The sequence below is a fragment of the Hemitrygon akajei genome, unplaced genomic scaffold (assembly GCF_048418815.1).
Source record: "Hemitrygon akajei unplaced genomic scaffold, sHemAka1.3 Scf000048, whole genome shotgun sequence".
Taxonomy (NCBI): domain Eukaryota; kingdom Metazoa; phylum Chordata; class Chondrichthyes; order Myliobatiformes; family Dasyatidae; genus Hemitrygon; species Hemitrygon akajei.
The window spans coordinates 3,393,712-3,408,164 of record NW_027331934.1 but is presented as its reverse complement, the minus strand read 5'-3'; the positions used below and the strand labels follow the sequence as shown (position 1 = coordinate 3,408,164).

General features: G+C 50.9%; 2 protein-coding genes across 2 annotated transcripts in view; one reads left to right on the top strand and one right to left on the bottom strand.

The window, feature by feature from the left end:
- The window catches only part of LOC140720955 (NACHT, LRR and PYD domains-containing protein 3-like), a 320,684-nt gene that overhangs the window by 96,849 nt on the left and 209,382 nt on the right, over nt 1–14,453 (top strand). The window lies entirely within an intron of this gene.
- Nucleotides 1–14,453, bottom strand: part of LOC140720891 (NACHT, LRR and PYD domains-containing protein 3-like) — a 1,078,849-nt gene that overhangs the window by 1,040,886 nt on the left and 23,510 nt on the right. The window contains exons 5-8 of the mRNA XM_073035738.1: nt 12,652–12,815; nt 10,577–10,748; nt 8,868–9,034; nt 7,164–7,335 (exon numbers count right to left, since the gene is read on the bottom strand). Of these exons, the coding sequence (XP_072891839.1) occupies nt 7,164–7,335; nt 8,868–9,034; nt 10,577–10,748; nt 12,652–12,815 (675 nt within the window). The remainder of the gene's footprint in view (nt 1–7,163; nt 7,336–8,867; nt 9,035–10,576; nt 10,749–12,651; nt 12,816–14,453) is intronic.

Below are 14,453 nucleotides of genomic sequence, written 5' to 3'. Positions count from 1 at the left end.
TGTCAGGACCCTGTCAGCGGTGTGTGGGATCTCACAGTGTGTCTGGACCCTGTCAGGGGTGTGTGGGGTTTCACAGTGTGTCAGGGCCCTGTCAGGGGTGTGTGGTGTCTCGCAGTGTGTCCGGAACCTGTCAGGGCTGTATGGGTTCTCACATTGTGTCAGGACCCTGTCAGGAGTGTGTGGGTTCTCACATTGTGTCAGGACCCTGTCATGGACGTGTGGGATCTCACATTGTGTCAGGACTCTGTCATGGACGTGTGGGATCTCACAGTGTGTGGGGGTTGACAGTGTGTCGGGACCCTGCCTGCGTTGTGTGGGGTCTTACGGTATATCTTACCCTGTCAGGGGTGTCTGGGATCTCACAGTGTGTCAGGACCCTGTCAGGGGTGTGTGGGGTCACACTGTGCGTCAGGACCATGTCAGGGATGTGTGCCCTCTCCCAGTGTATCAGGACCCTGTCAGGTGTGTTTGAGTTCTAACAGTGTGTCAGGACCCTGTCAGGTGTGTGTGGGGTCTCACAGTGGGTCAGGACCCTGTCAGAGGTGTGACGGGTCTCACAGTGTGTCAGGACCCTGTCAGGAGTGTGTTTGGTCTGACAGTGTGTCAGGACCCTGTCAGGGGTGTCTGGGGACTCACAGTGTGTCAGGAACCTGTCAGGGGTGTGTGGGGTCTCGCAGTGTGTCAGGAACCTAAAATGAGTTTGTGGGGCATCACAGTGTGTCAGGACCCTGTCAGGGGAATGTGGGGCTCACAGTGTGTCAGGACCCTGTCAAGTGTGTGTGGTGTCTCACAGTGTGTCAGGACCCTGTCCGGGGTGTGTGGAGACTCACAGTGGGTCAGGACCCTGTCAGGGGTGTGTTGGGTCTCACAGTGGGTCAGGATCCTGTCAGGGATGTGTGGGGTCTCACAGTGTGTCAGGACCCTGTCAGGTGTGTGTGGGGTCTCACTTTGTCTCAGGAACATAAAATGAGTTTGTGGGGTCTCACAGTGTGTCAGGCTCCTGCCATGGGTGTGTAGAGTCTCGCAGTGTGTCAGGACCCTGTCAGGTGTGTGTGGCGTCTCACCGAGTGTCAGGAACCTAAAATGAGTTTGTGGGGCATCACAGTGTGTCAGGAACCTGTCAGGGTTGTGTGGAGTCTCACAGTGTGTCAGGACCCTGTCAGGAGTGTGTGGGGTCTCACAGTGTGTCAGGACCCTGTCAGGGGTGTGTGGGGTCTCACAGTGTGTCAGGACCCTGTCAGGGGTGTGTGGGGTGTCACTGTGAGTCAGGACCCTGTCAGGGGTGTGTGGGATCTCACTGTGTGTCAGGACCCTGTCAGGAGTGTGTGGGGTGTCACAGTGAGTCAGGACCCTGTCAGGGGTGTGTGGGGTCTCACAGTGTGTCAGGACACTGTCAGGGGTGTGTGGGGTGTCACAGTGAGTCAGGACCCTGTCAGGGGTTTGTGGGGTCTCACAGTGTGTCAGGACATTGTCAGGGGTGTGTGGGATCTCACAGTGTGTCAGGACCCTGTCCGGGGTGTGTGGGGTCTCACAGTGATTCAGGACCCTGTCAGGCGTGTGTCGTGTCTCACAGTGTATCAGACCCTGTCACGGGTGTCTGGGGTCTCACAGTGTGTCAGGACCCTGTCAGGGGTGTGTGGGGTTTCACAGTGTGTCAGGACTCTGTCAGGGGTGTGTGGGGTCTCACTGTGTGTCAGGACCCTGTCAGGAGTGTGTAGGGTCTCACTGTGTGTCAGGGCCCTGTCAGGGGTGTGTGGGATCTCACAGTGTGTCAGGACCCATGTCAGGTGTGTGTTGGGACTCACAGTGTGTCAGGACCCTGTCATGGACGTGTGGGATCTCACATTGTGTCAGGACTCTGTCATGGACGTGTGGGATCTCACAGTGTGTGGGGGTTGACAGTGTGTCGGGACCCTGCCCTCGTTGTGTGGCGTCTCCCTGTGCGTTAGGAAGCTGCCGTGGTGCGAGTGGTCTCACAGTGTGTCAACCCCGTGTCAGAGTGTGTGGGGTCTTACAGTATATCTTACCCTGTCAGGGGTGTGTGGATTCTCACAGTGTGTCAGGACCCTGTCAGGGGTGTGTGGGGTCACACTGTGCGTCAGGACCATGTCAGGGATGTGTGCCCTCTCCCAGTGTATCAGGACCCTGTCAGGTGTGTTTGGGTTCTCACAGTGTGTCAGGTCCCTGTCAGGGGTGTGTGGGGTCTCACAGTGTGTCAGGACCCTGTCAGGGATGTGTGGTGTCTCACAGTGTGTCAGGACCCTGTCAGGGGTGTATGGGGTCTCACAGTGTGTCAGGAACCTGTCAGGTGTGTGTGTGGTCTCACAGTGTGTCAGGACCCTGTCATGGACGTGTGGGATCTCACATTGTGTCAGGACTCTGTCATGGACGTGTGGGATCTCACAGTGTGTGGGGGTTGACAGTGTGTCGGGACTCTGCCAGCGTTGTGTGGCGTCTCCCTGTGCGTTAGGAAGCTGCCGTGGTGCGAGTGGTCTCACAGTGTGTCAACCCCGTGTCAGAGTGTGTGGGGTCTTACAGTATATCTTACCCTGTCAGGGGTGTCTGGGATCTCACAGTGTGTCAGGTCCCTGTCAGGGGTGTGTGGTGTCTCACAGTGTGTCAGGATCCTGTCAGGGTTGTGTGGGGTCTCACAGTGTGTCAGGAACCTGTCAGTGGTGTGTGGGGTCTCACAGTGTGTCAGGTCCCTGTCAGTGGTGTGTGGGGTCTCACAGTGTGTCAGGACCCTGTCAGGAGTGTGTGGGGTCTCACAGTGTGTCAGGACCCTGTCAGGAGTGTGTGGGGTCTCACAGTGTGTCAGGACCCTGTCAGGGGTGTGTGGGATCTCACAGTGTGTCAGGACCCTGTCAGGGGTGTGTGGGGTCTCACAGTGTGTCAGGACCCTGTCAGGAGTGTGTGGGGTCTCACAGTGTGTCAGGACCCTGTCAGGGGTGTGTGGGATCTCACAGTGTGTCAGGACCCTGTCAGGAGTGTGTGGTGTCTCACAGTTTGTCAGGACCCTGTCAGGAGTGTGTGGGGTCTCACAGTGTGTCAGGACCCTGTCAGGGGTGTGTGGGATCTCACAGTGTGTCAGGACCCTGTCAGGGGTGTGTGGGGTCTCACAGTGTGTCAGGACCCTGTCAGGAGTGTGTGGGGACTCACAGTGTGTCAGGACCCTGTCAGGAGTGTGTGGGATCTCACAGTGTGTCAGGACCCTGTCAGCGGTGTGTGGGATCTCACAGTGTGTCAGGACCCTGTCAGCGGTGTGTGGGATCTCACAGTGTGTCAGGACCCTGTCAGGGGTGTGTGGGATGTCACAGTGTGTCAGGACCCTGTCAGGAGTGTGTGAGGTCTCACAGTGTGTCAGGACCCTGTCAGGAGTGTGTGAGGTCTCACAGTGTGTCAGGACCCTGTCAGCGGTGTGTGGGATCTCACAGTGTGTCAGGACCCTGTCAGCGGTGTGTGGGATCTCACAGTGTGTCAGGACCCTGTCAGCGGTGTGTGGGGTCTCACAGTGTGTCAGGACCCTGTCAGGAGTGTGTGGGATCTCACAGTGTGTCAGGATCCTGTCAGCGGTGTGTGGGATCTCACAGTGTGTCAGGACCCTGTCAGCCGTGTGTGGGATCTCACAGTGTGTCAGGACCCTGTCAGGAGTGTGTGGGCTGTCACAGTGAGTCAGGACCCTGTCAGGGGTGTGTGGGGTGTCACAGTGAGTCAGGACCCTGTCAGGGGTGTGTGGGATCTCACAGTGTGTCAGGACCCTGTCAGGAGTGTGTGGGCTGTCACAGTGAGTCAGGACCCTGTCAGGGGTGTGTGGGGTCTCACAGTGTGTCAGGACCCTGTCAGTGGTGTGTGGGGTGTCACAGTGAGTCAGGACCCTGTCAGGGATTTGTGGGGTCTCACAGTGTGTCAGGACATTGTCAGGGGTGTGTGCGATCTCACAGTGTGTCAGGACCCTGTCAGGGGTGTGTGGGGTCTCACAGTGTGTCAGGACCCTGTCAGGCGTGTGTCGTGTCTCACAGTGTATCAGACCCTGTCACGGGTGTGTGGGGTCTCACAGTGTGTCAGGACCCTGTCAGGGGTGTGTGGGGTTTCACAGTGTGTCAGGACTCTGTCAGGGGTGTGTGGGGTCTCACTGTGTGTCAGGAACCTGTCAGGAGTGTGTGGGGTCTCACTGTGTGTCAGGGCCCTGTCAGGGGTGTGTGGGATCTCACAGTGTGTCAGGACCCATGTCAGGTGTGTGTGGGGACTCACAGTGTGTCAGGACCCATGTCAGGGATGTGTGGGGTCTCACTGTGTGTCAGGACCCTGTCAGCGGTGTGTGGGATCTCACAGTGTGTCTGGACCCTGTCAGGAGTGTGTGGTGTCTCACAGTGTGTCAGGACCCTGTCAGGAGTGTGTGGTGTTTCACAGTGTGTCAGGACCCTGTCAGGAGTGTGTGGTGTCTCACAGAGTGCCAGGACCCAGTCAGGGGTGTGTCGTGTCTCACAGTGTGTCTGGACCCTGTCAGGGGTGTGTGGGATCTCACATTGTGTCAGGACCCTGTCAGGAGTGTGTGGGGTCTCACATTGTGTCAGGACCCTGTCATGGACGTGTGGGATCTCACAGTGTGTGGGGGTTGACAGTGTGTCGGGACCCTGCCAGCGTTGTGTGGGGTCTTACAGTATATCTTACCCTGTCAGGGGTGTCTGGGATCTCACAGTGTGTCAGGACCCTGTCAGGGGTGTGTGGGGTCTCACTGTTTGTCAGGACCCTGTCAGGGGTGTGTGGAGTGTCACAGTGTGTCAGGACCATGTCAGGGATGTGTGCCCTCTCCCAGTGTATCAGGACCCTGTCAGGTGTGTTTGGGTTCTCACAGTGTATCAGGTCCCTGTCAGGGGTGTGTGGGTTCTCACAGTGTGTCAGGACCCTGTCATGGACGTGTGGTATCTCACATTGTGTCAGGACTCTGTCATGGACGTGTGGGATCTCTCAGTGTGTGGGGGTTGACAGTGTGTCGGGACCCTGCCAGCATTGTGTGGCGTCTCCCTGTGCGTTAGGAAGCTGCCGTGGTGTGAGTGGTTTCACAGTGTGTCAACCCCGTGTCAGAGTGTGTGGGGTCTTACAGTATATCTTACCCTGTCAGGGGTGTCTGGGATCTCACAGTGTGTCAGGATGCTGTCAATGATGTGTGGGATCTCACAGTCTATCAGGACCCTGTCATGGGTGTGTGGGGTCTCACAGAGTGTCAGGACCCTGTCAGGGGTGTGTGGGGTCTCAACGTGTTTCAGGAGCCTCTCAGATTTGTGTGTGGTCTCATGGTGTGTCAGGACACTGCCAGGCATGTCTGGCGTCTCACAGTGTGTCAGGACACTGTCAGTGTTTTATGGTGTCTCACTGTTTGTCAGGACCCTGCCCGAGTTGTGTGGTGTCTCACAGTGCGACAGGATCCCGTCAGGGGTGTGCGGGGTCTCTATTCAATGTGTTCGGCTGTGATAGGGAGATTAGGAAAACACTGATCCTGGACATATTTCCTTTAGAGAATGTGACAGTGGCAGAAATGATGTTCTTCAATAATCAGGGACTGTATCTGTTTCATATTCAGAAATGAGTGTGGGAATGTCACTGTCGTGTCTGTTCCCTCTGCAAACAGGATGAAGGATAATGATGAACAAGCTTGTAGCGATTTACTAAACCCGTGTTCAGGGACACTGAGGGGTTTCATTGACCGGGTGTGGACTGGAGCAATATTTACAGAGGTCCCAGAAACGTGAGTAGTTTGTAAACTTCCAGATTCGTCTATCTCTGGTCCCATATTTAAATTATCATCTTTGGGATTTGTTGTTGTAAATGAGAGAGACTGAACCAGGGTTCTGGCCGAGATTCCTTGTATTTCTGGTGAGAGCTGTTCTGTGGTTGAACAGACCAGTTGGGATGTTACCTGCTTTTCTAATTAAAGTGATGTTATTATTACTATTCTGTGACTGGAACTTCAGTGGACGACCAACTCTAAGAAAAGATAATCTGCGGGACCTGGGGAAGTTTAGAAAATGGTTAACGATCAGGCTGTTCAGGAGGGGGCAGTGGTTGGCAAGAGAAGGTTTTGACTATTTGCTGTTAAGAAATATAAGTTTTTTTTCCATTCTCCAGATCGCCCCCTTCTCCACTCAGATTCCGGTGGGGATCTGTAGTTGCAGGCCCCAGAGCGGTGTGACCACTTTCCTCAAACTCGCCAGCTCTCTGCCTCTTTCCTCAAAATGTCCTGTGAAAACTCTCCCTCTAGCAAACACGTTTCCCTGTGTCTCACTGTGTTCTCTGTCACAGTGCCAGTATTTACCTGGTCAGATCCTCGTGTCTCAACAACTGAACCGCTCGACACAAATTACAACCGTTGATGGAAACAGAGGTCAAGTTTCAACCTTTTGAACTCCGCTTCAGCCACATCTGGGCCATTGCGTACCGTTCCGATCGCCCCACTACCGGGAGGGATGTTGAGGCTTTAGAGAGGGAGCAGAAGAGGTTTACCAGGATGCTGCCTGGTTTAGAGGGTATGTGCTATCATGAGAGGCTGGATGAAATTAGATTGTTTGCTCTGGATCATCGGAGGCCGAAGGGAGCTCTGACACAGGATGACAAGATTACGAGAGGCATAGATAGAGTGGACAGAGATAATCGGTTTCCCGCGGTTGAAATGTCTATTACCGGAGGGAATATATTGAAGGTGAGAGGGTGTAGAATGAAGGGGGATGTGAAGGACAGCTTATTTTTTAAATCAGAGAGTCGTGGCTGCCTGGAACACACTGCCTGGTAAGGTGGTCGAGGCAAATTATTAGAAGCTTTTAAGGGACGTTTGGACAGGCACATGGATGTAAGGAAGATGGAGGCATGTGGACATGGTGAAGGAAGGAGAGATTAGACTTCAGGGTTGTTTGATTTATTTCTTAGCTGTTTCGGCACAATATTACTTGCCTAATGGCTTATTCCTGTGTTATACTCTGCAATGTTCAATGAATGTTCACTTACCTTTCAGCTCACTGAGAAGCTTTAGTAAAAGTTGAGCGGGAATTGGTCGATGGGAAAGATCACAACCTGTTTGAATTTAAACAAATTGAGGAAATCATTTTTGTAAAGTTTTAAAGTGTGCTGTATTCAATCCAAATTTGAATTAATCTCTGATATAATCTCACCATATATCTGTATTTCCTTCAGTATTTTGTCCAACGTTGGGACACCAATCCGCATTTTGACAAAGGTTTCCCACATCACCCTCGGGGCGCGGGAGCCTTTCCCCATCACCAGGCTCAGGAGGAGTTTAGAACTGTCCGCCCGCTCTCCCTTATCAGCGAGATCAGAGATTTTCTGTGAAGAGTAACAGTGAACATATTGGGGACTGACAGATTCACACAGAGAATGAGAAGTAAATGACGTGCTCTGTAACGGGATCACACTGAGCAGTCACCCGGACGGGTGCTGATCCTGTCTGGACATGGACTGTACATTCTGAGTGCAGAGCACACGGAGGGACATTCACCGTGAACCTGGTCCACCAGTCAATGAGATCCTGGCTGGTCTGTGACCGCTTCATTGACGTGGCTCCAAATCCATAAATAATTCCTCACTGGATTTGACGGAGCAAAACAGAAATCAGAAATTAACCATCACAGATGAAAGAAATCAGGAAGGTTATTGTATCAGCGTGAGCAGTCTCAGAGAAGTTTGCAGAAAAGATGATGTGATTCATCTCCTCATTTCGCCAGTGTCCAACATGACAGCGGATTACCGGCTGACACCTGATGCCTTTCCTTTGCCTTTTCCAATGGAGATTTATTTAGAGATTACATATTACAACATGGCAGTATTGACCGATTCACACTGTTTGCAATTCCAGATTGAAACACAGTCATCTCCACCCAGAACAGAACACACTAATGCTCCTGTGGCATACACAGATGATGCCCTGGTTCTCACGGCCATCCTGCCGTCACGCTGCACGGTCTTCCCAAAATAAAATTTCCTACCGTATTTGATGACACCAAGGTTGGAGGTGTTGTGGATAGTGTAGAGGGCTGTCAGAGGTACAGCGGGACACTGATAGGATTCAAAACTGGGCTGAGAAGTGGCAGATGGTGTTTAAATATAAATATAATATAATGATAAGTGTGGAGGATCAGAGGGATCTTGTGGTCCGAGTCCATAGGACACTCAAAGCAGCTGGGCAGGTTGACTCTGTGTATAAGAAGACGTACGGTGTATTGGCCTTCATCAATCATGGAATTGAATTTAAGAGCCGAGAGGTAATGTTGCAGCTATATCGGACCCTGGTCAGACCCCACTCGGAGTACTGTGCTCATTTCTAGTCGCCTCACTACAGGAAGGATGTGGAAGCCATAGAAAGGGTGGAGAGGAGATTTACAAGGATGATGCATGGATTGGTGAGCACGTCTTATGAGAATAGGTTGAGTGAACTGGGCCTTTACTCCTCAAAGCGACAGAGTATGAGAGGTGACCTGATAGAGGTGTATAAGATGATGAGAGGCATCGATCGTGTGGATAGTCAGAGGCTTTTTCCCAGGGCTGAAAAGGCTGGCACAAGAGGGTGGTGAGTGCGTGGAATGGGCTGCCGGCAATGGTTTTTGTATGTTTCTATACCTATTTAAACTCATTTATTGCAACCTCATTTAATTGTTACCCGCTCCTCTTGCTCTGAACATTCGGCTGCCACTGGGGGTATTTACACCTCTTTCAATCATTGCTTCTGATTCACAGTTTTAAGAATTATATACATTTATTTGTGAAATATTTTTATGCTTTACTATCCGATGAGTGAGAGTTCCGACACCCATCAGTCCTGTGATGTGTGAAAATTCAAACCCATTCTCCCTTCCACTCACCCGATGTTCCTCTCCGCTGAACTGATTCTCGGCCGTTAACGCCAGGCTCACTCCGTGCACCCCTCTTTCCATCGCCTGCTCCAGCCTGTCCCGGTAGATATCCGTCAACTGCAGCAGCTGGCAATCCTCCCAGCTTGCCAGGAGCTCGGTGATCACTGAGCCTGGACCTGTGACAGAAAATGGAGAAAATTTAAGACAATACCGAACACCTATAGGTCAGTAAATTTCTCTCTGGAGCCTAAAGATGGGGATTCTGTGCAGCAGGTGACGGAACACAATCCGAAATAGACGCACTAATGTGTTACAATTTGAAAGGACAAGTCAGGGAAGGAATTACACAGTGAAAGACAGGACAGTGCAGAGTGCACTGAGAAAGCAGATACAACCCAAAGGAATTTAATGAATTGAAAGTAGTGTCACGTGAAGATAGGGTTGTAAAGAAAGCTTTGATGCAAAGGATGTTATAAATCTAACTGTTGAGGATAGGCACACACAATGCTGGAGAAATTCTGCAGGCAGTCAGCAATTAAGGAGATGTTTATACAGCCGAAGTTTTAGGCCGGGACGCTTCCAGAAACATTGATTCCCATAGCTGCTGACTGACCTGCTGAGATCCTCCAGCATTTTGTGTGCATTGCTTAGATTACCGGAATCTGCAGATTTTCTCGTCTCTGTTGAGCAGAGAAATTGGCATGTCATGTTGGAGTCGTATGGGTCGTTCGCGAGATCTAATTCAGAGTATTGCGTGCAGTTCCAACTTGGATCAGCTTTGGAAGCATTCAGTTCTCAGTAATTACACCTGCGTTTACCTACTTCAGAAACTTGCCTTCAACGGGCAAATGGTGCCTCAGAAACCTGACAGGCAGCGATAAACCGAGACAGATTGAATGTTGTGAGATACCTAACATTACCTTAGTCAAATTACAACCGTTGGTGGAAACGGAGGACAAGTTTCAACGTTATGAACTCTGATTCTGCCTCATCTGGGCCACTGCGTACCGTTCCAATTGCCCCACTACCGGAGGGATGTTGAGGCTTTAGAGAGGGAGCAGAAGATATTTACCAGGATGCTGCCTGGTTTAGAGGGCATGTGCTATCATGAGAGGCTGGATGAAATTAGATTGTTTCTCTGGATCATCGGAGGCGGAGGGGGGCTCTGACAGGCTGACAGGATTCTGAGAGGCATAGATAGTGTGGACAGAGAGAATCGATTTCCCACAGTTTAAGTATCTATTACCGGAGGGAATATATTGAAAGTGAGGGGGTATAGAGTGAAAGGGGATGTGAGGGACAGCTGTTTTTATAAATGACAGAATCGTGGCTGCCTGGAAGGTACTGTCTGGTAAGGTGGTAGAAGCTTTTAAGAGACATTTTGATACGCACATGGATGTAAGGAAGATGGGGGCATGTGGACATGGTGTAGGAAGGAGAGGTTAGAGTTTGGGCATGTTTGATCTATTTCATATCCGTTTCGGCACAATATTATATACCTAATGGCTTATTCCTGTGTTATACTCTTCAATGTTCAATGAACGTTCACTTACCTTTCAGCTCACTGGGAAACTTTAGTAAAAGTTGAGCACGAATTAGTGGATGGGAAGGTTCACAACTTGTTTGAATTTAAACAAATTGAGGAAATCATTTTTGTAATATTTTGAAGTGTGCTGTGATGTGATTCAAATTTAAATTAATCTCTGATATTATCTCACCATACATCTGGATTTCCTTCAGTACTTTGTCCAACGTTGGGACACCAATCCGCATTTTCACGAAGGTTTCCCACATCACCCTCGGGGCGCGGGAGCCTTTCTCCATCACCAGGCTCAGGAGGAGTTTAGAACTGTCCGCCCGCTCTCCCTTATCAGCGAGATCAGAGATTTTCTGTGAAGAGTAACGGTGAACATATTGGGGACTGACAGATTCACACAGAGAATGAGAAGTAAATGATGTGCTCTGTAACGGGATCACACTGAGCAGTCACCCGGACGGGTGCTGATCCTGTCTGGACATGGACTGTACATTCTGAGTGCAGAGCAGACGGAGGGACATTCAGTGTGAACCTGGTCAAGAGGGTTTTATAACAGAGTGAACAGTCTCGGAGAAGTTGCAGAAAAGATGATGTGATTCATCTCCTCCGTCCGCCAGTGTCCAGCATGACAGCGGAACACCGGCTGACACCTGATGCCTTTCCTTTGCCTTTTCCAGTGGAGGATTATTCAGTGATTACACTTTACAACACGGCAGTATTCCCCGATCCACACTGTTTGCATTGAAAGATAGAAAACCGACAACACAATACAGGCCCTTCGGTCCACTAAGTTGTGCTGAACATGTCCCTACCTTAGAAATTACTAGGCTTACCTATAGCCCTCTATTTTTCTAAGTTCCATGTACCTATCCAAAAGTCTCTTAAAAGACCCTATCGTACCCGCCTCCACCTTCCTTGCCGGCAACACATTCACGCACTCGCCACTCTCTGAGTGAAAAACACTCCTGACATATCCTCTGAACCTACCTTCCAGCACCTTAAACCTGTGTCCTCTTGTGGCAACGACTTCAGCCCTGCGAAAAAGCTCCTGATTATCCACACGATCAATGCCTCTCATCATCTTATACACCTCTATCAGGTCACCTCTCATCCTCCGTTGCTCCAAGGAGAAAAGGCCGAGTTCACTCAAACTATTCTCATAAGGCATGCTCCCCAATTCAGGCAACATCCTTGTAAATCTCCTCTGCACCCTTTCTATGGCTTCCACATCCTTCCTGTAGTGAGACGACCAGAAATGAGAACAGTACTCCAAGTGGAGTCTGACCAGGGCCCTATAAAGCTGCAACATTACCTCTCGGCTCCTAAATTCAATTCTTCGATTGATGAAAGGCCAATACACCGTACGCCTTGTTAACTACAGAGTCAACCCACGCAGCTGCTTTGAGTGTCCTCTGGTCTCGGTCCCCAAGATCCCTCTGATCCTCCACAATGCCAAGAGTCTTATCATCAATACTATATTCTGCCATCATATTTGACCTCCCAAAATGAACCACTTCACACTTATCTGTTTGAACTCCATCTGCCACTTTTCTGCCCAGTTTTCTGCATTCTATCAATGTCCCGCTGTAACCTCTGACAGCGGTCCACATTACCCATAACACCTCCAACCTTTGGTCATCCACAAACTTACTAACCCATCCTTCCACTTCCTCATCCAGGTCATTATAAAAATCACGAAGAGAACGGTCCCAGAAGAGATCTCTGAGGCACTGCACTGGTCACCGACCTCCATGCAGAATATGACCCGTCTACAACCACTCTTTGCCTTCGGTAGGCAAGCCAGTTCTGAATCCACAAAGCAATATTCCCCTGGATCCCATGCCTCCTTACTTTCTGAATAAGCCTTGCAATTACAGATTGTAACACAATTATCTTCACCCAGAACAGAACACACTAAACCTCCTGTGGCATCCATTGATAATGCTACAGTTCTCACTGTCATCCTGCTTTCACACTGTACAGGCTTACCGAAATAAAGATTCCTGCTGTATTTCCATTTAAACTCCTTTATTGCAACATCATAGAACTGTTGCCTACTCCCCTCCCTCTGAAAATTGAGCCGCCAGCATGAGTATTTACAACACTTTCATCATTGGTTGAGATTCACATATTTAAGAATCATATATACTTTATGGTGATTTGTTTTTATGTTTTGATATCCCGATGAATCAGAGTTCCGACTCCTGTCAGTCCTGTGATGTGTGAAAATTCAAACCCATTCTCTCTCCCACTCACCCGATGTTCCTCTCCGCTGAACTGATTCTTGGCCGTTAACGCCAGGCTCACTCCGTGCACCGCTCCTTCCATCGCCTGCTCCAGCCTGTCCCGGTAGAAGTCCGTCAACTGCAGCAGCTGGAAATCATCACAGATTGCCAGGAGCTCGGTGATCACTCTCAGATCTGTGAAGGAAAATGGGGAAAATTAAAGACATTATCGAACACCTATTGGACAGCAAACTGGGGCCTAAAGACGGGGTTTCTGTGCAGCAGGTGACCAAACAGAATCCGAAATAGACACACTAATGTGTTACAATTTGGAAGGACAGATCAGAGAAGGAATTTCACAGCGAAAGACAGGGCAGTGAGTAGTGCACTGAGGAACGTGGATACGACCCCAAGGAATTTAATTGATTGAACGTGGTGTCACGTCGAGTTAGGTGTGTACAGAAATATTTGATACGTTGGATTTTATAAATCCAACAGTGAGTAGAGACATAGACAAGCTGCTGTAAGAATTCAACAGTTCAGGCATGTGTATACAGTCGATGTTACGGGGCGAAACCCTTCGCAAAACGTCGATTCTTTATTCTTTCCCATAGCTGATGTCTGGCCGCTGAATTCCTCAAGCATTTTGTGTGTGATGGTTTGAATTCCCGATTCTACAGATTTTCTCGTCTCACAGTGTGTCAGGACCCTGTCAGGAGTGTGTGGGGTCTCACAGTGTGTCAGGACCCTGTCAGGGATGTGTGGGGTCTCACAGTGTGTCAGGACCCTGTCAGCTGTGTGTGGAGTCTCACAGTGTGTCAGGACCCTGTCAGCTGTGTGTGGAGTCTCACAGTGTGTCAGGACCCTGTCAGGAGTGTGTGGGGTCTCACACTGTGTCAGGACCCTGTCAGGTGTGTGTGGGGTCTCACAGTGTGTCAGGACCCTGTCAGCGGTGTGTGGGGGTCTCACAGTGTGTCATGGCCCTGTCAGGGGTGTGTGGGGTCTCACAGTGTGTCAGGGCCCTGTCAGGAGTGTGTGGGGTCTCACAGTGTGTCATGATCCTGTCAAGGGTGTGTGTGGTCTCACAGTGTGACAGGACCCTGTCAGGGGTGTGTGTGGTCTCACAGTGTGTTTGGACCCTGTCAGGGGTGTGTGGAGACTCACAGTGTGTCAGGACCCTGTCAGCTGTGTGTGGAGTCTCACAGTGTGTCAGGACCCTGTCAGCTGTGTGTGGAGTCTCACAGTGTGTCAGGACCCTGTCAGGTGTGTGTGGGGTCTCACAGTGTGTCAGGACCCTGTCAGCGGTGTGTGGGGTCTCACAGTGTGTCAGGGCCCTGTCAGGGGTGTGTGGGGTCTCACAGTGTGTCAGGGCCCTGTCAGGAGTGTGTGGGGTCTCACAGTGTGACAGGACCCTGTCAGGGGTGTGTGTGGTCTCACAGTGTGTTTGCACCCTGTCAGGGGTGTGTGGGGTCTCACAGTGTGTTTGGACCCTGTCAGGGATGTGTGGGGTCTCACAGTGTGTCAGGTCCCTGTCAGGGATGTGTGGTGTCTCACAGTGTGTCAGGAACCTGTCAGGGGTGTGTGGGGTCTCACAGTGTGTCCGGACCCTGTCAGGGCTGTGTGGGGTCTCACAGTGTGTCAGGGCCCTGTCAGGAGTGTGTGGGGTCTCACAGTGTGTCATGATCCTGTCAAGGGTGTGTGTGGTCTCACAGTGTGACAGGACCCTGTCAGGGGTGTGTGTGGTCTCACAGTGTGTTTGGACCCTGTCAGGGGGGTGTGGGGTCTCACAGTGTGTCAGGACCCTGCCAGGGGTGTGTGGGGTCTCACAGTGTG